We start from the raw sequence: 20,542 nt of genomic DNA, 5'->3' as shown, positions 1-20,542 counted from the left end.
ATTTCTGGTGTTTTCCGTACAAGCTTTGTTCCTGGGATTTGTTGTGGATAGATAGAATATGGCAGTGGCATAGATGTGATCATTTTCTTTATAGCAGTATTCATACTGAAAGTGTTCAGTAATCAGTTACATGTTGTTTTGAGCTTTAGAATCCTCATGCTCTATTTACTATGGTGCTAGGAAAATGGCTGTTGGCAATTTTCCATCATGTCAGTGCTTTTAGTATTTACTAAATTTAGTATTTAGTATGTTAGTGAACTGCATTTTGTGAAGGCGACAGAATCCCCTTTTCACGTATTTGTGAATAAGGGTATATTTCCTCATTTGATATGTGTCTAATGTATCATAGTAGATGCACGTTATGTGCTAGTACTGTAACTTGGAATCGCAAAAGACTAAGCAGTTCAGTCTCTGCTTCAGTGTTCAATCTGTCTGCATGTCATTCTTTGATCTAATATACACTGAAGAAGAATATTTAGAATAGAAGTAATAGAATTCAGGGGAGGGGAACTTGTATATAAACCACTGTAATGTGTTTCCTTGTTAGAAATTTTGTGGAAGGCACTTTTTTCTTACTCACTGTGATACAGCAATTCATAATATATGTAAGAATATATGTAAGACTATTGTTTAAGTAAAATACTGTTCATATTTTGATCAATACAGCCAAGATGATACATAAATCAGTTTTAATGGGGCATTGAATTCATTTTTCAGTTCAACATTGAATGATTTGATGGTCTTTGAAATGGTGAAGCTGTGATCTATGGGCAGGGGTTGTAAAAATCTAAATTCGTCTAATAATATGCATGCCAAGTACTAAGTCTGTGGGTTGCTGTTTTATTTTCTTAAATTATATACTGGTTTTCATTAAGTGTCAAGGCTCAGTAGTCTGAAATGTTATCATGGTTTGTCCTTCCAATAACTGCTTATTTTTTTACGTATTTTTTTTGATAGCTCCCCACCCCCCATCATTTTTTGCCTTTTGGGAACTTTAACATTCATATTGCATTAAACATCTGCTGTTTATATCAAGAGCTCCCTGAAAACCTCTGCCATTGTTTGTTCCAGTTAATATTAGGTAATACTTTGTAGTGCAATAAGAAGCAATAAAAATCAACAATAAAGTGCTGTGTGTCAGTGATTTTTCCTCAGGGTCTGCAACAAGCTATTTGATTTTGACTGAACTAATGGCAGTTATAGACTAAGGCCCTTACACATGCTCCGTAGACTTATGTTTGTAGATCCATTCAGTTCCTATCTTATGTATAGAGGAATGTTGCTAATGCTGCCATTCAGATAGTATGGACACAGGTGGCAAAATAAATATGGATAGATAGAAATGTTACTCAAAGAGCCAGCAAATTATATAATTGTCCTCTGGTGTGAGTTTGGCACTTACAGTATATCAAGTAAAGGTACCAGGAGTCTTATAAAATAACAGTCTAAATTATATATATCTGATATATAGACAAACACCTGTCAAGGATGCACTAGATAATACATGTTGAACCTCTTTAATCAAGAACTCTCATCTGGCAACATCTGTAATCCATCATGATTTTGGTAATTGCACAACCAGTTATCATGGGTGGGGCCAAGTTTCCCACAGTCCCATAAAATTTGTTTCCATCACCAGACCTGGCTCTCAGTGTTCTGTGGTGTTATTTAGCTGTAATTTACCCCTAAATGTCTTCCAAGTGCCCAGTAAGCAGCAGAAGTGTTGGTAGTGATGCTAGATAATATTGACTTCCTATAGTGCAGCAAATTCTCTTGTTTAGCAGCAGTCAGTCCCGAGCGTGCCGGATTGGAGAAGGTCAACCTGTGTTTAGTCCTGCTTAGTCCCTCCTAGTCTTATGATTCTATATGATGTAAGTTAAAATTGCCTGCTCATAGAGCTTTGTTAGAAGTAAACAAATTGAAAAAAAGAGAGAAATATTTTTTTACTCACTTCTTTGTATAATCACTTAAAATATTAATAGGCGCAACACTTTCAGCCAGAACTGTGACTTTTTGTAGTTGATGGTGTTCTTTAGAGTGTATGTGGCTCATTAAAAGATATTCTGCTACAGAGACGCATACTCCACCAATTATCAGTACAAGGGAATGGTTCGGATTAATGGGCACTGGGTGGCAGAAATGTCTCAACAGAGTAAGTCCTTGCTGTAAACAGAGTTTTTGATGACAACCTTCATATAAAATGTTAGAAGAAACTTTGAACAGAGAATTAATAAATATTGTTGATTGCAATGTGCACAGTTGGCAAAAAGCAAAACTATGTTTGGGGTTTCATATAGCATGTATAGAATAAGTTGTTTTTAGTTCCCCTTTTTCACAGTCAGTCATATGTCGTAATTACTCGGAGAGACATGCGATAGATGCTACCAGCAAGTGTCTGAAACTGTAATGCTGAAGAAGACACCTCCAGAAAAATTAATGAAAACAAATATTTCCAGAAGAATGTAGATAAACACAAAATATTTTTGGAGAGTGGGATTTTTCGAGCAAAAGTTATACATATGCTATATATCTGTTCTTGTAGAAAAAGGACCAGTTTATGACTAAGACTTAGGGTAGATCAGGTATAGAATTATTCTCTTTGGACATTTGGTAACTGTGCTGATATAAAATTCAGTGAGATCTAGGATGATATTCTTATATAAGGTGGTCACACAATTTAAAGCCTGTGTGACAGCAGTTTTACCTTTTACATTCTGTTCCAAGAATTCCAAAAACGTTTGAGGAAATAGTATGAACAGCTGGTTTGGTAGTTAAGGATTTACTTCCTATTGGACATGCACAAGTAGCAGTGTCCCAGAGCTGCCAAATTCGTACCAGATAGTTGAGGTAAATTTGCACCCTGGAAAAAGTTAGCACAGGATCTTGGATGTATACAGATTTTTTCTCTTACTTTTTCTTTCTATCCTATTCAGTTCCTTTATTCCTACTCTCCCCCAGCGTGTTGGCATTTTGAAGTAGCTTTATGTTTGCAAACCACTTGCCCATTCTTCTTTCAGTGGTCAAAGTCAGCCTTCCCTGCTTTGCATTAAACACATGGCTAGAATGGGGACACAAGAACTGATCTTAGAATTCTCATGTGTTGAACAGAGTAATAATTGTTTCCTTGTTCAGTGCACGGCTTACTGTTCTGGGTGTGTGTTTCAGAAGAGAATGGGGGTGTATAATTCTATGCGTGAGCTGTATCAGTGATTTGTCAATCTCCGTGGGCTCTTCTTTCATGTGACAAGCCATTCCTGCAGTTCACTCAGTGGGATCCCATGATTTACCTAATTTTTGACTTGATCTACATGCCCAGTGTCCTGATTGTGTTATCTCCAAGAGGTCCAAGTTGGTGTATTCTCTCCTATAGACTACTGTCTGGGAGCTATGACCCTCAAGTAAAGGCAGTGATAGAGAACAGCCTCTTCAAAATAGAATATGATTGTTTTATCCATAGAAGAAGCAGGAGCAGAGCTAAAAGGGTTAAATATAACAAAAGTCTAATCCTTCTTATCTCACCTAAGCCTTGTCTTTTCCTTGCCAGTTTAAGTAAATTCTGCTTGACTCAACAAGCATTGGGCCCAGGAACTCTTTCCTAAAACTGCTGCCTCTCTGACAGTCTAGCCCATCTGTCAGTGTTTATCTTTCTCAGGATACCATCTTTTACCCCTTTCAAAGTCCTTTATTTGAAAGTTGCCACTGAAACCTTTCCTGAGGTTTTGAACAAGCCTCCTGAACTTAATGAATCTGCTTTATTTGCTTCTTTGGAAAATGTAGGAGGTCACCTTCCAGTACTGGATTTCTGGTATTGTCCATCAAAGGCCCAGGCAGAGATGGGCTCTGTTCACAGCCATCGTTTTGAGCTCCTACAGGATTTAACCCTTAGCTACTTTTCAGCTAGCAGGACAATAGCCACCAAGCCACAGAAAAATAAATATATATATTTATATATATTATATACATATAAAATTTTATATATAAGGGAATCTGCAACTATTTTCTGATTGGATAAGGAATGTCTTGGAGATGATATAGTAGATTGGTATGGAGATAGTCTACAGAAACTAAGCCACTCTGCACTGGACAGGGAAAGTTCCAAGGGGAGTTGATCCCATGGTTGATGATGATGATGATGAAGAAATGTCTTGATGGGGGGAAAGGCAAAGATGATGGTTTGGAAGGAGAGTGCAAGTGACTGACAGAGGAATGGGAAATGCAGGGCAGATGGAGAGTCTAATCCTGCTTCCATTGATTTCCGTTGTTCAGGATTGAGGACCTCATACTTTCTCAGTTGTGTGGGTCAAAGGATTTGGCATAATTAAATGAGAAAACTGGAAAAAAAGCACCATTTTTCTTCTAGTTAAACAGAAATAAGAGACATGTTAGTGTAAAAGTTCCATCGGTGAGGATAAGAATACAACTTTTAGGGTAGAGAATCTTTAAGACCAGGTTAAATGGTTTAATGTTAAATTGACAAGTTCTATTTTGTGCCATGACTATTATAACTAATAATATCAAGCAATTATATACTGATGTTACACTCACAGAATTATGAAGACTTAATTAAATGCTTGGAAGTAAGGTTCTGTAGCGTTACATACAATTTTTACAGTTAAGATACTTTCCATCAGATTCACACGGAGATAAATGTCAATCAGATACATCCAAATGCTTTCCTTGTGACTGAATAATTCCTTCCATTTGACAGTGCAGTACACTGTAGTGTCAAGATCTGGCACCTTTTCTGCTTTATTTAATTTCTGGGGACTTTATTTTGACTGCATAGTTTTTACTTCTAAGTCAGGAATTTAGTCTTAGTGAAGGTTAAGAGGTTGAAGCCCTCTATTATGCCAGTAGAACACGGGATTCTCTGCACTGTTGTATCAGGAAATCTAATGTAACAGTTTTATGATGTATGAGGATATTATTCTCTCCAGTAATAATGAACACGTCTGTTTCGACAGTGATTTCCACATAATCAAACATTCACAAGTGCTTTACAAAGAATTTAATTAAATAGGCAGTGGAATAACTGGATGCACCAGACAAAGGAGCTATTATATATTCAGTAGCTCACATTTTGTGGTTTTCTAAAGGACAGTCAATATGTGAAAAGTATTTCTATCAAAATACAGGCATCATCACATTTTCTGCCATTGTGTTAAGACAAGAGATGCCGATATCTTACCATCTTCCTTAAAAAAATACAGAAGGAGTCTTAATGGATGGTGGTTTCAACAATACCATACCACTTCCTTAATTTCCTAATGGAGTGATAATAGATAAACCAAGATTCTATTGTTGGGATTTGAATCTGGGACACTGTGGCTCCTGAATCAAAAGTTTAATTTATTGAATTTCCAGTCATGAATATAGGTTATTTTCTTATGTCACAAGATCAAGCATATACTGGAAGTTCTAGTCAAAGACAACAGCAATGGGAGTAACAGTTACAAAATTTGTAGAATCAAGATCATTATCCTTTGCAAAAATATCATGTGTCCATTGACACTCAGAATGTAGATTCAGATTTTTTGACAAAAATAGTTAAGTTTTATAACAGCAATTGCAAACCACTGGAGAAGGAAGAAAATGAAAATGCTCCTTCATTTTGTGAAGGTGAATATGTTCAGGGCCTGATACAGAGCTCATTGAAAGCAGTGGAAGTCTTTCCACTGACTTCAGCAGGCATTGGATCCAGTTCCTTTCAGGAAAAATGTGAATGTTTCCAAACACTGAGGTACCCTATAATAGGCTAGATGTCTTACTACCCTAACCTTGGGCTTTGAAAGACTTCTGAAATTACTCACATTAGAATGGGAAGGAGACTACAGACTCACCAAAGAGAATGGCAATATTTTCTGAAAACCAGTGTGGCCACCAGTTAATATGCTGTTACGTTATCATTCTGTAACTCCCATAAAGCACTCAGGCATGTGCTTATCTTCTAACATGCAAGTAATCCGAGGAATTGCAAGTCAGTGAAGCTTCCTAAATGATTTGCTGGATGAAAATCATTTAGAGTAATTGTCCTGTTATTAACAATCCACCTGCTGCAGATGCAGCAAAGCATTTGGTTCTCCAAAGCCGTGTCTACAAGTGCACGCTACTTCGAAGTAGCGGCACTAACTTCGAAATAGCGCCCGTCACGGCTACACGTGTTGGGCGCTATTTCGATGTTAACATCGACGTTAGGTGGCGAGACGTTGAAGCCGCTCACCCCATGAGGGGATGGGAATAGCGCCCTACTTTGACGTTCAACATCGAAGTAGGACACGTGTAGTTGTTGCGCGTCCCGCAACTTCGAAATTGCGGGGTCCGCCATGGCGGCCATCAGCTGAGGGGTTGAGAGATGCTCTCTCTCCAGCCCCTGCGGGGCTCTATGGTCACCGTGTGCAGCAGCCCTTAGCCCAGGGCTTCTGGCTGCTGCTGCTGCAGCTGGGGATCCACGCTGCATGCACAGGGTCTGCAACCAGTTGTCGGCTCTGTGGATCTTGTGTTGTTTAGTGCAAGTGTGTCTGGGAGGGGCCCTTTAAGGGAGCGGCTTGCTGTTGAGTCTGCCCTGTGACCCTGTCTGCAGCTGTTCCTGGCACCCTTATTTCGATGTGTGCTACTTTGGCGTGTAGACGTTCCCTCGCAGCGCCTATTTCGATGTGGTGCTGCCCAACGTCGAAGTTGAACGTCGACGTTGCCAGCCCTGGAGGACATGTAGACGTTATTCATCGAAATAGCCTATTTCGAAGTCGCTACATCGAAATAAGCTACTTCGATGTAGGCTTCATGTGTAGACGTAGCGCAAGAGACTGGGAGGGTTCTCTGAAGTCAATGGTAGTTTTGCAACTGACTTCAGTCAGACTGGGATCTCACAGCTCCAAATGGGATCTCACCAAGGAACTGCCTTTTTCTCTGTTTGGGTCACTTGTTTGTACTTGTTATTAAAACCTGGTATCCTTATTGCTTTGTGGTATGGTAGCCAGAGATTTGTCATTTCACATGTCAATTGTAACTAGCTCCAACCAATCTGTAGATTTCAAATTGTATAAAAAATGCTATGTTCAGGTTACTAGAGTGCTAGGTCTAGGAGTGGTGAGCCACACTTTTTTGTCTGTTTAATGGGTTTGTCATTACTATAGCTACTTCTACATATTGATGAAATTGTTGTGTGACCCAGTGCCTGGAATAGACGGTACTAACAATGCCAGGGTGCACTGCTCGAAATAGGGCAGAAAATCCGCAAGGCTGGTGTCTTACTTTATAATTAGAGTCACCAAGCCAGTGAAAAAGAACTTCTGGAGTTACGTACTGGTTAAAGAGAAGCCAAACACAGTGTCCTTGAGGCATTCCAGACCTTGGTTCACATCCAGATGATCCAGTCAAATACAGTAAGGGGTTATTGAAAACCCATTTCATGATGTGAAGTTCCAAGGACCCAAAGGACCAGACACTCAGAACTCACATACATAACTCAGAACTAACGGAAAATTTATTAATGAAGTAAAATAAGATGAAATTGTTATAGATGGATGCAAAGTCCTGTACCAGGTTTGCAGGAGATATGTAAAGACTGCTGGCTTGTGAAAATCTCTCTAGAAAATTACTAGTCCTCAGACCTTGGTTCAAGGTGCTCCTGTTAGTTGTAAATTCATAGTCGAGAGACTTAGAGCAGGAAAGAGGTAGAATGGAGGTGCTTCAGAGTTTTTTTATATCCTTTTTCCTGGGCCTGGAACAATTCTGTTCCAAACAAAGCCCACCCAGGATTACGTGCATTCCTTACATGTTCATACACAGACGGCTAACTCTTGGGGGGTGATCATTGGCTTCTCACTGTCTGAGGCAGTATCAGGAAAAACTATGTAGATATGCTGCATTTTTATTTAACAGTAGCCTATTGTGAGAGTGGAATGTCCTTTGATGGGCCTCCAATAGATAGCGATTTAACCTGAAAGTAAATTCCATATGGGGCAGGGGTAGGCAGGCAGCAAGAAAGTCTTAGATGCAGGTACATAGCCAACATTAACATCTTCAAATACAAAGATGTCAGATGTATATAAACAAGATAATCATATTTAACAAATAATATTTCCATTGATGTCTTGATGCTTCCACATACTTGCGGCAAGATTTGTTTCAATTTTACAACAGTGGTAATATCAATTATACAAATGGTGTGACAAAGTCCCTTGTCAGCCCCTGTGGGTCCCGATGCTTCCTGGCAGTTCTCTGTTGTGCCTTAGAGACTCACAGAGACCCCTTATCTGCCCAGGCCTTTCCAAAGGCAGGAGTCTCTGCATAGTGAGCCATCCTCATCATAGGCAAGTCCAGAGTGGGTAGGATAAAGCCAGTCCCCTTGCAGGACCGCACCTGCTCCAGTGGAGTAATCCCTCTGGGAAAGGGTGGGGGGAGTCCAGACCTGCCCTCTGCCCTGGACTCCAGCCCAGGGTCCCTATGAGAACATAAGAACATAAGAACATAAGAATGGCCATACTGGGTCAGACCAAAGGTCCATCAAGCCCAGCATCCCATCTGCCGACGGTGGCCAATGCCAGGCGCCCCAGAGAAGGAGAACAGAAGACAAGTGATTTATCTCCTGCCATCCATCTCCTGCCCTTGTTATGAAGGCTAGGGCACCATACTTTATCCCTGGCTAATAGCCATTTATGGACCTGACCTGCAAAAATTTATCAAGCTCTTTTTTAAACCCTAATAGAGTCCTGGCCTTCACAGCCGCCTCGGGCAAGGAGTTCCACAGGTTGACTGTGCGCTGTGTGAAGAAAAATTTCCTTTTATTAGTTTTGAACCCACTACCCATCAATTTCATTTGGTGTCCCCTAGTTCTTGTATTATGGGAAAAGGTAAATAATTTTTCTATATTCACTTTCTCCACACCATTCATGATTTTATATACCTCTATCATATCGCCCCTCAATCGCCTCTTTTCCAAACTGAAAAGTCCCAGTCTCTCTAGCCTCTCCCCATATGGGACCCTTTCCAAGCCCCTAATCATCTTAGTCGCCCTTTTCTGAACCTTTTCTAATGCCAATATATCTTTTTTGAGGTGAGGAGACCACATCTGCACGCAGTACTCGAGATGTGGGCGTACCATAGTTTTATATAGGGGAAGTATGATATCTTTTGTCTTATTATCGATCCCTTTTTTAATAATTCCTAACATCCTATTTGCCTTACTAACTGCCGCTGCACACTGCGTGGATGTCTTCAGAGAACTATCCACTATAACTCCAAGATCCCTTTCCTGATCTGTCGTAGCTAAATTTGACCCCATCATGTAGTACGTGTAATTTGGGTTATTTTTTCCAACATGCATTACCTTACACTTACCCACATTAAATTTCATTTGCCATTTTGCTGCCCAATCACTCAGTTTGCTGAGATCTTTTTGTAGTTCTTCACAATCCCTTTTGCTTTTGACTGTCCTGAACAACTTGGTGTCATCTGCAAACTTTGCCACCTCACTGCTTACCTCATTTTCTAGATCATTGATGAACAAGTTGAACAGGATCGGTCCCAGGACTGAGCCCTGGGGAACACCACTAGTTACCCCCCTCCATTGTGAAAATTTACCATTTATTCCCACCCTTTGTTTTCTGTCTTTTAACCAATTTCCGATCCATGAAAGGACCTTTCCTCCTATCCCATGACCACCTAATTTACATAAAAGCCTTTGGTGTGGGACCGTGTCAAAGGCTTTCTGGAAATCTAGGTATATTATGTCCACTGGGTGCCCCTTGTCCGCATGTTTATTAACCCCTTCAAAGAATTCTAATAGATTAGACAGACACGACTTCCCTCTGCAGAAACCATGCTGACTTTTGCCCAACAATTCGTGCTCTTCTATGTGCCTTGCAATTTTACTCTTTACTAGTGTTTCTACTAATTTACCTGGTACTGATGTTAAACTTATCGGTCTATAATTGCCAGGATCTCCTCTAGAGCCTTTTTTAAATATCGGTGTTATATTGGCCGTCTTCCAGTCATTTGGTACCAAAGTGGATTTAAAGGATAGGTTACAAACCACTGTTAATAACTCCGCAATTTCACATTTGAGTTCTTTCAGAACCCTTGGGTGAATGCCATCTGGTCCTGGAGACTTGTTACTATTCAGCTTATTAATTAATTCCAAAACCTCCTCTAATGTCACTTCAATCTGAGTGAGTTCCTCAGATTTGTCGCCTAAAAAGGCTGGCTCAGATTTAGGAACCCCTGTAACATCTTCAGCCGTGAAGACTGAAGCAAAGAAATCATTTAATCGCTCCGCAATGGCACTGTCTTCCTTGATCGCTCCTTTTATATCTTTATCATCCAAGGGCCCCACTGCTTTTTTAGCAGGCTTCCTGCTTCTAATGTATTTAAAAAACATTTTACTATTGTTTTTTGAATTTTTGGCTAGCTGTTCCTCAAACTCTTTTTTGGCTTTTCTTACTACATTATGACAGTTAATTTGGGAGTGTTTATGTTCCTTTCTATTTTCCTCACTAGGATTTGACTTCCACTTTTTAAAAGCTGCCCTTTTCTCTCTCACTGCCTTTTTAACATGGCTGTTTAGCCATGGTGGTTCTTTGTTAGGTCTCTTACTGTGTTTTTTTATTTGGGGTATACATTTAAGTTGGGCCTCTAGTATGGTGTCTTTAAACAGTTTCCATGCAGCTTCCAGGGATTTTAGTTTAATTACTCTACCTTTTAGTTTCTGTTTAACTAGCTTCCTCATTTTAGTGTAATTCCCCTTTTTGAAATTAAATGCCAGAGTGTTTGACCGCTGCGGTGTTCTTCCCAACACAGGAATATTAAAAGTTATTATATTGTGGTCACTATTTCCAAGCGGTCCAGTAACAGTTACCTCTTGGACCAGATCCTGCGTTCCAGTCAAGACTAGATCGAGAATCGACTCTCCCCTTGTGGGTTCCTGTACTAGCTGCTCCAAGAAGCAGTCATTTAAGGCATCAAGAAATTTAATCTCTGAATCCCGTCCTGAGGTGACATGCACCCAATCAATATGGGGATAATTGAAATCTCCTATTATTACTGTGTTTTTTATTTTGATAGCCTCTCTAATCTCCCTTAACATTTCAGCATCACTATCACTGTCCTGGTTAGGTGGTCGGTAATATATTCCTAATGCCATATTCATATTAGAGGAATGAATTGTTATCCATAATGATTCTATGGAACATTTTGATTCCTTTAGGATTTTTACTTCATTTGATTCTATATTATCCTTCACATATAGTACCACTCCGCCACCCGCACGACCTGTTCTGTCTTTCCGATATAATTTATATCCCGGTATGATAGTGTCCCACTGATTGTCCTCATTCCACCATGTTTCTGAGATGCCTATTATGTCAACTTCCTCCTTTGATATGAGGTACTCCAGTTCACCCATCTTATTAGACAGACTCCTAGCATTAGTGTAAAAGCATGTTAGAAAACTACCACTATTTATATGTCCGCCTTTCACAGACGTGGTGGATTTTTTTATGCACGATTGTTTCACATCTGATCTTGCCCATATATTATTTCCCACGTTCCCTATCTGACTAACTTCTAGGGAATCCCTGTCTATGGAGCCTCGTGTAAGAGAAGTCTCCGTCCGATCCAGGTGCTCCCCCGCACCAATCGGCTTTCCCCCACCTCTTAGTTTAAAAACTGCTCTATGTCCTTTTTAATGTTTAATGCCAGCAGTCTGGATCCACCTTGATTTAGGTGGAGCCCATCCTTCCTGTATAGGCTCCCCCTACCCCAAAAGTGTCCCCAGTTCCTAATAAATCTAAACCCCTCTTCCCTACACCATCGTCTCATCCACGCATTGAGACTCTGAAGTTCTGCCTGTCTATCTGGCCCTGCTCGTGGAACTGGAAGCATTTCAGAGAATGCCACCAAAGATGTTCTGGATTTCAGTCTCTTTCCTAGTAACCTAAATTTGGCCTCCAGAACATCTCTTCTACCCTTCCCTATGTCATTGGTACCAACATGTACCACGACGACCGGCTCCTCCCCAGCACTGCCCATAAGTCTGTCTAGATGCCTCGAGAGATCCGCAACCTGAGGACATGAGGACAAGAGGCAACTGGCAGGGCCTCTACCCCTGCCCCAAAGTAGCAACCTCACCCTGGGCCACTTCACTCACCACTTCCCCGTGGTGCGTGCTCGCTCACTCTGCTCCTCCAGTGCGCCTTCCAAAACCTTCCCCACTGCAACCAGACGGGGAGCCTTTTATAGGAAGCACAGGGCCCATCTGACCAATGAGGGCCTGGGCCTAGACAGGGAACAGAAACACTCTGTCCTCTAGGCTGCAGGGCTGCCGCAGGGATCCCATCTGGGGAGCCCTGCGGTTGGGAGGTGTGGTGCTGGGGGGCGGTGGGCAGCCTTTGGCTGCTTCAGGCCCCCCAGGGCTGTCTTTTGGCCCCCTTTCTGGGCCAGCTTCTCTTCCCTGCCTTAGGCAGGCTGCTTTCTTCTCCCCCCCACTCCACCCCTCCCAGCTAGTTTCTTCTGGACCTGCTGGATGGGTGGTGTGAGGGGGGACTCCTGCTGCCCTGCCTTTTGGTGGGGAAGGGGGTACCCCCCATCTTCTAGGGGGAATCTGCTGGCCCTCTACTCGGGCCCACTTTTTCCATCCACTGGCTGCTGCATCCTCACTGCTTCAGAGGAGGTAAGGGGCTTTCTTGGGCAGCGGCTGGGCTTCCCCCCACAGCTTGCGGGGGTTAGTTTGGGTGGGGCCCCTCTCCACTGGGGCTCCAGAGGGGTGGCTGCATAGTTGGGGGTGGGGTGTTAGGGTGTGGTCCCTGCCCTACACCTGCAGCCACCGCCTCCTTCACCACCACCCCCAACACCCAGCTGCTGCCAGGGCCCTCCCCATCTGGGCCCCACCCTAACCACCTGCCCTTTCCTCCTTCCTGCAGCTGTGGGGCTCTTCAGCGGCTGCTGTGGGCCCACCCTCAGGCACCCATGGGCACATTCTTCCCCCTAACCTCCCCCCCTCCTTTGGTTGGCTCCACCACCCTTCCATCTTCCCCCCCTCTTTGTGTACCCACGTCTCCCCCTTTTTTTTCTGTTAGGTGCCTGAGCCCCTCCCTTTCCACTCACTCACCTCCCCACACTTACATATATTGTACCCCCCCCCACACATCCCAGTGCAGTAGGAGGAGCCACTTACCATCTTGTGCTGGGAGTTGTGGCCTTCTTGCACCTCCCTTTCCTCCCTCTCTCCTCCTGCCTCCTGCCTCACCCCCACCTCGCTCCGTGCTCTTTCCGCCTCCGCCAGGACTACCACCCCCGACAGTCACGGCCCCTTGCCTGCGCTCACCCTCCCCCCGCCAGACCCTTCCCCTCCCCCTCTTCCGCCACTCCCACCCCTTCCTCCTCCCCGTTTCCCCCACCCCCTCCCGACCCTTCCCCTCCCCTTCTAACCCTTATCCTCCCCACCGCCACCCTTCTCCTTTTCACCCCTTCCCTTAACACCTGTCCATCCATATCCACCCCCGAGGCTGCTATCGCCTGGGAGGCCTCTGTTGCATTGCTCTCTCCCAGCACCTCCGGGGCTGCTCTCCCTCTGCCACCCCCATCCCTCCTGAACTTAGACCCCAGTCCCCACTTGGACCTTTTTTCCAGCCGTGGGACCCATAAGAAAACAGGGCTGATGGGTAAGATACACCAATTCTTGGACGACGTTCGCGGCTCCAAGAACAAGGTTGCTCTCATTCTCCAGCACTGGGGTGACTTCCATGTCATCTTGGAGTCTGTGAGGGCCCTTCTAAAGGAGGGCAAGGGGACCGGGAGGAGGGACGCCACGGCCTACCAATGGGCCCACGGCTTCTGTGACGCCCTAATTACTTTTGGCGTCGGTCACAGCTTGTTGCATGGCCCCACTGGGACCGTTGACGCTCCCTCCAGCGAGGATCCTCCCCAGCCCTCCAAATGGCGCCGGTCATCTTTGCCACACTAAATGCCAGGGGCTGCGGGTCGGGTCTCCGCAGGTGCCGAGTGCTCTCCTTCCTCCGGGAGGGGAGGTACTCGGTCCCCTTCTTGCAGGAGAACCACACTACTCCAGCTGCTGAAGCCAGCTGGCGGCTGGAGTGGGAAGACGGGGTCCACCTTAGCCACCTCTCGGCCCTTCGGGCCGGGATGGCGACCCTGTTCTTCCCAGACCTGCAGCCTGAGGTGCTGGGGAGCGTCGAGGTCGTGCCGGGCCGCCAGCTGTATCTCTGGGTGTGGGTGGAGGGGCTGCCCCTCCACCTCGCCAACGTCTATGACCCGATGTCCGGCCCGGAGAGAACATCCTTCTTCCAGCAGGCGTCGGCCTTCATTGACTCCATCGATCCTTGCGAGTGCCTGGTCCTCGGCGGGGATTTCAACTGCACCCTCGAGGAGCGGGACTGTATGGGGACCGAGCAGTGCCAGGCCGCTGCGGACGTCCTCAGGGAGCTCATCAGTCATCGCTCCCTGGTGGACGTCTGGCGCAGCCACCACCCAGATGAGGACACCGTTTTCACCTACGTCCAGGTGGTGGGCCATAAATCCGTACACTCCCAGTTGCACTGCATCTATATCACCTGTCAGCCATCTCTCCCAGGCCCACTCCTCCAGTGTGTGGCCAGCCCCCTTCTGGGACCACCACCTGGTGGCCATGAAGGCTTCCCTCTCTCCGGGGAAGTGGGGGTTGGCCTATTAGCATTTCAATAACAGCCTTCTGGAGGATGTGGGCTTCATGGCATCCTTCCGGGAGTTCTGGCTGGCCTGGCTTGGGCAACGGCACACCTTTCCCTCAGCGCGGTGGTGGTGGGATCTGGGAAAGGTGCGCACGCGGCTCTTCTGCCGTGACTATGCCCGGGGGGGCCAGCCGGTGGCGGGATGCGTTGATAGGACAGCTGGAGCAGGAGGTTCTGGAGCTGGAGAGGCGCCTGGCCACCAGCCCTGGAGATCCATCTGTCTGCGGCACGTACAGGGAGAAGAGGGACTAGCTCAGGGCCCTCAATGCCCTTCGGGCTCAGGGGTCCTTTGTAAGGTCACGGATGCAGCTCCTCAGGGAGATGGACCGCGGCTCCAGCTTCTTCTATGCCCTGGAGAAAAAGAGGGGTGCCAAAAAACATATTCTCTGTCTTCTTGCAGAGGATGGCACCCCTCTTACGGATCCAGCGGAGATGCGTGAGAGGGCTCGCGCCTTCTACGCCACCCTTTTCTCCCCAGATCCGACCGACGCCAACGCCTGCAGGATGCTTTGGGACCAACTCCCTTCGGTCAGCATGGGCGACCGGGACTGGCTAGAGCTTCCTCTCACTCTAGCTGAGCTCTCAGAAGCCCTCCGTCTCATGCCCACCAACAAATCCCTGGGCATGGATGGGCTGACCGTGGAGTTTTACCGCGTGTTTTGAGACGTCCTTGGCCCAGACCTGCTCAGCGTGTGGGCCGAGGCCTTGCAAAGCGGGGTCATCCCCCTGTCATGCAGGTGGGCTGTCCTCACCCTGCTGCCAAAAAAGGGGGACCCCTGCGACCTTCGGAACTGGCGTCCCATCTCGCTCCTCAGCATGGACTACAAGATCATCGCTAAAGCCATCTCCCACCACTTGGGGTCTGTGCTGCAGGACGTTGTCCATCCTGACCAGACCTACACCATCCCGAGCCGCACCATCTTTGACAACCTCTATCTGGTCCGGGATATCTTAGAGCTAGGGTGCAGGGACAGCCTGTCGTTCGCCCTCCTGTCCTTGGACCAGGAGAAGGTGTTCAACAGGGTGGACCATGGGTATCTCCCGGGTACCCTGCAGGCCTTCGGCCTCAGGCCCCGCTTTGTCGGGTTTCTCTGGGTGCTGTATGCTGCCTCAGAGTGCATGGTCAAGCTCAACTGGACCCTGATTGCTCTGGTCAGCTTCGGATGGGGAGTACGACAAGGCTGCCCACTCTCAGGACAGCTCTACGCTCTGGCCATTGAGCCCTTTGTCTGTCTCCTTCGTTGAAGGTTGACAAGATTGGTGCTTTGGGAGCTGAGGCTGTGGCTGGTCCTGTCGGCGTATGCCGATGACGTGCTACCCATGGTTCAGGACCTGGAAGACTTGGCGCGGCTGGAGGCTTGCCAAGCTGTTTACTTCGCAGCCTCCACCACCTGGGTCAACTGGGTCAAGAGATCTGGCCTGGTCGTCGGAGCTGGCTGGCAGATGAGCCGCCTCCCACCCGCGCTTCAGGCCATCCGGTGGAGCGTGGGTCCGCTGTCCTATCTGGGCATCTTTCTATCTGCCACGCATCCCTCTCCGCCAGAAAACTGGCAGGGTTTAGAGGGCAGGATGGCTGAGCGGTTGTGCAGGTGGACGGGGCTGCTCCAGTGTCTCTCCCTGCGAGGGAGAGCACTGGTGCTTAACCAACTAGTCCTGTCCATGCTCTGGCACCGTCTCAACACCCTTGTCCCACCCCCAGGTTTCCTGGCCACCCTCCAGAAAATAGTTCTGGAGTTCTTTTGGCCAGGACTGCACTGTGTCCCTGCAGGGGTTCTCCATCTCCCCCCGGAGGAGGGAGGACAGGGCCTGACCTGCCTCCGCACTCAGGTCCATGTCTTCTGCCTCCGGGCCCTGCAGGGACTCCTCAACAGCAATAGTGCAGATAGTCCAGCGTGGAGCACATTGGCGCACACTTTCCTCCGTCACTTCCGAGGGCTCCGATACGACCGGCAGCTCCTTTATTTGCCTTTGAGAGGCCATCCATGAGACCTCTCGGAACTGCCGCCCTTCCACCAGGATCTCCTCCGCACCTGGCGGCTGCTCGCAGTCTCCAAGTCTTTAGGGGCCACCGCAGGGGAAGACCTCCTCGCGGAGCCCCTGCTACACACCCCTACCTCTGCGTGCAGGCGGTGGAGTCCCCTGCGGTGTGCCGGAGGCTGGTCCTCGGTGGAATCATCAGGGTCAGAGACCTCCTGGACTACGGGAGACTGGATGGAGGCCTCGGTGCTTGCCCAGTGCATGGGGCTCTCCGCCCTATGCTCTCCCAGGTGCGTACTCAAGGAGGTGAAGGCTGCCTTGCCACCCGCTGCTCACATCCACCTACACTGGGTCCTGCGAGAGGGTGCACCCCACCCCCCTCTCACTCCTGGCCCTCCGGATCTCTCTGTGGGCCCCCGGCTCCATGAGCCTACCCACCCCCCTCCCCCGCATCATCCCAGCTGGCTGCACGCCTTGCAGCCAGTCCCCTTTCGAACTGCGCCCAGATGTCATCTGTACACGCTCGTGCTTCACATGCTCCATTTCCCCACCCTCACGTCCTGTCCAGACCACAAGTGGTGGGATCTTCTACTATCTTTGGAGGGTGGGGAGCCCCGGTGGGCCAGCCTTTATTCTACCTTGGTCCTGCGGCCCACTGGGGACATTGGCTGGAGAATCCTCCGTGGGGCGGTGAGCACAGGTGTGTAGCTGGCACGGTTCACCCCCCTTCTAGACTCCTGCTTCTTTTGCGGCACGAGGGAGACCCTGGCGCACATTTACATTGAGTGCAGCAGCTTGCAGCCCCTCTTCCAGCTCCTCCAGAACCTTCTACTGAAGTTCTGGCTGCACTTTTCCCCACACCTTCTTATCCTGGCACACCCTATCTGTGGCCCCACTAAGTCACAGGACCTTCTCGTCAGCCTCCTCCTGGCTATGGCCAAGGTGGCCATTTACAACACCTGGGAGAGGAGGCTGGCGGGGGGGAGGCCTGCGACTGTGGGGCCTATTTCCGCTCAGCTCTCCGCTCACGAATCTGGGCAGAGTTCCTTTGGGTGGCGTCCACTGGCTCTCTCGACACCTTCGAGGGGCAGTGGGCACTGTCTGGGGTTGTCTGCTTGGTGTCCCCTTCTTTTTCCCTCGTTTTAAACCTTTGACCCCCACTCCCGTCCCTGTTTTCTCTTTAGTTGTCCCCCGCACTTTGTTTGGGCCACGGTCTTTTTAATGGGTTCCCTCTCCTATTAAGAGGGGCCTTTTAGTCGTGGGCAGGCTGCACCCGCCCACTCCCTGGATTTCAAATAGGACCCAGTATGTTGTCCTTCTAGAAGGCTCCGGAAGCTTCCAGGTAAGGGTCTGCCACAATGGTCATCTTTAATCGCACAGCATCTCGCCCTGCCTATGCAATAAGGATGCTTCTATGTATTTTAAATAGTGAAGTATCTACTGGTGTCTACTCCTGCTCCCACTGAGCGCAGTGACTGTTTTGACTTCAGGAAGGGCAAGCCTGGTCATTAGTTGATGCTCACCTGGATGTGGAGCTACTTGGGACTGCCATATGTTAAAGTTCTAAATTCATACAGTGTTTCTTTGATATCTGCTGTGAAACTCCCACTGGCTGCCCCTTTTCTTGAACTATTGTGGCGCATATTTCTGTATTCCTCCTCTACTTAAAATAGGCAATCTTGGGAAAGGTGTGTTGTTAGTCATACAGTATTTTTATTTCTATGGTTAGAGAAGTCAAGTAAGTCATCCTCCAGAAAACCGGGGCTTATTCCCATCCCTAAAGCTGGTTACATTACTTTTTACCTTTTTACAGGGAAGTTCCTGTCAAATTTCAGTGTACCTGCCATTTTCCACTGCCCACTTGTTTTGCCCAAGTCCTGTTGGGAGAATTCCACTGTCTTCTTTCAGCTGTGGATATAAAGGACAACCCCATTCTAATCCTTACATTTTGTCAGCCTTTGTGTCATTGTGGAATAACTCCAGTAGTCTCAGGAGTTCTTGCAAGAGAAATAGGGAGACATACTTTAAAGACATTGTCAGAATTCTTCCTCCAGAGCATGTGTGCCAGTAATACAACACACAGAACAAAGGTTCAGTGCACAGTACATGCTATTTTAAGAATTTAATTTGAGTGGTCACCTGTCATCTTGAAGGCAGTTATTGTGAAGTATTGCTTTAGCGCTTCCCTGGATGTCACCCTTTGCCTTTACTGACATACATCTTTGATATACAAGATGTCCCTGACCAAGTCAGTATCATCAGCGGATAAAATCCATTTTGTGTTTGGTAGAAGTTTGTGTTACTGTTTTGTGCAATGCATTTGGGGCATGGAAGGCAGGTATGGAATCAAATAAATAAATATAAATAAGTAAGCAATAGAGAGGATATTTTAAAAGGAAAATAATATAGATAAAATCTACTCCTATTAAAGGTCCAATAACTGACTGTGTTGCAGCAATGCGGAAATCATAAACAATGAGTGAATAATAATGAAGTAAAACGAAGATCCCATGCTTATTTGAAATTATTTTTGTAGATAATATTGGAAGAGAAGAACTGAAATGAACAGCTTACATATTATGTAGATGTTAAGGAAAATACTCTGAATGATGGCTTACAGCTTTTAGCTTATAGCAGTAACTTTAGAGAATAACGGTTTTCACAAGCATGTTAAACTACATTTTATTCTGTTTCTAGATCTATTAGCTGTACCTAAGCATCCCTATGCTGCCATGGAGAACTGGGGACTAAGCGTTTTTGTGGAGCAAAGGATATTGCTAGATCCGAGCATTTCTTCTCTGTCATACTTACTGGATGTCACCATGGTTATTGTACATGAGCTATGCCATCAGGTATGAGACATGCAAGCCATTGTGAAACCATAGTAAAGCATAAAAGATCAAATGTATTCCTTTTCAAAGCCTATATCCTAGTATCAATAATTGCACACATTTGTTATAGCTGTAATCAAATCAACTTGGAGAGTGCTTAGATGTGCAACAAAAATTTGGAAATCCAGAAAAATCAAACATAAGGCAAAAGAGCAAGTAAGGTAGAATGAGTACACTTCCTAATAGTGAGTTTAGGTTATTAGGTTATTAGGTTCCTAATAGTGATGGTGCCGCCACCCACTACTCTCCATGTACTCTGTGTTCCATCAATATTGTAGCAAACTTGTCCCTTTACTCTGATCATTATGATGGTGCTGTGTGTGTGTGTGTGTGTGGTAAGTATATTGCTAGCACTAGAAAATGATTTATTATAGCATTGTAACAGATTTAGGCTGAGTTGATAATCATGTCAGAATTTGCTTTGGCTGAAATCATTTTGATAGTCCTCTTTTCTCAATACACACATACTTAAGAAAGCAGTATTTTTGTATTCTGTCACTGACCTTCTTTGACAAATGATGGATCTTTTGTGTGCTTGTGTATTGAAGCTCTTGGACAAATTCAGCAACTTTGTAATATACCCATATTACAATTTATTTCACATTTTTGCTTTCCATATTCCTATCTCAAACTAAGCACATTAGGAGTGATCAGTAATACTGAGTTGCATGCAAATGTTATTGAAGAACTGTGCTACAGGGACAGGAAACCCTTTCTTGCAATGGTAGCAGGCATAATAATAGCCCCTGGGTTAAAGGGAATGAAATCCTACTGTGTATTCTGCATGGCTTACATTTATGATTTTATATAAGATCTTTTGAAAAGCAAGGCAAATACTTAATACTTTTTCAAAATTAAAAAGAAAAACATTTGAATAGTAACTTTGTAATGGGTATACTGATTGGTAAATCTGGAAATTCTGATGTTGATTCATGTTTGTGTTTTACTTTA

The 20,542-nt window shown here is 45.9% G+C and overlaps 1 protein-coding gene across 2 annotated transcripts in view; it reads left to right on the top strand.

Annotated features, from left to right (window-relative positions):
• Positions 1-20,542, top strand: part of TRHDE (thyrotropin releasing hormone degrading enzyme) — a 384,180-nt gene that overhangs the window by 140,097 nt on the left and 223,541 nt on the right. For both annotated transcript variants that reach the window (XM_075012759.1, XM_075012751.1), the window contains exon 4: positions 19,398-19,552. In XM_075012759.1, coding sequence (XP_074868860.1) covers positions 19,398-19,552 — 155 coding nt within the window. The remainder of the gene's footprint in view (positions 1-19,397; positions 19,553-20,542) is intronic.

The sequence above is a fragment of the Carettochelys insculpta genome, chromosome 1, assembly GCF_033958435.1.
Source record: "Carettochelys insculpta isolate YL-2023 chromosome 1, ASM3395843v1, whole genome shotgun sequence".
In the NCBI taxonomy this organism is placed as follows: Eukaryota; Metazoa; Chordata; order Testudines; family Carettochelyidae; genus Carettochelys; species Carettochelys insculpta.
This window is presented reverse-complemented; position numbering and strand designations above follow the sequence as displayed.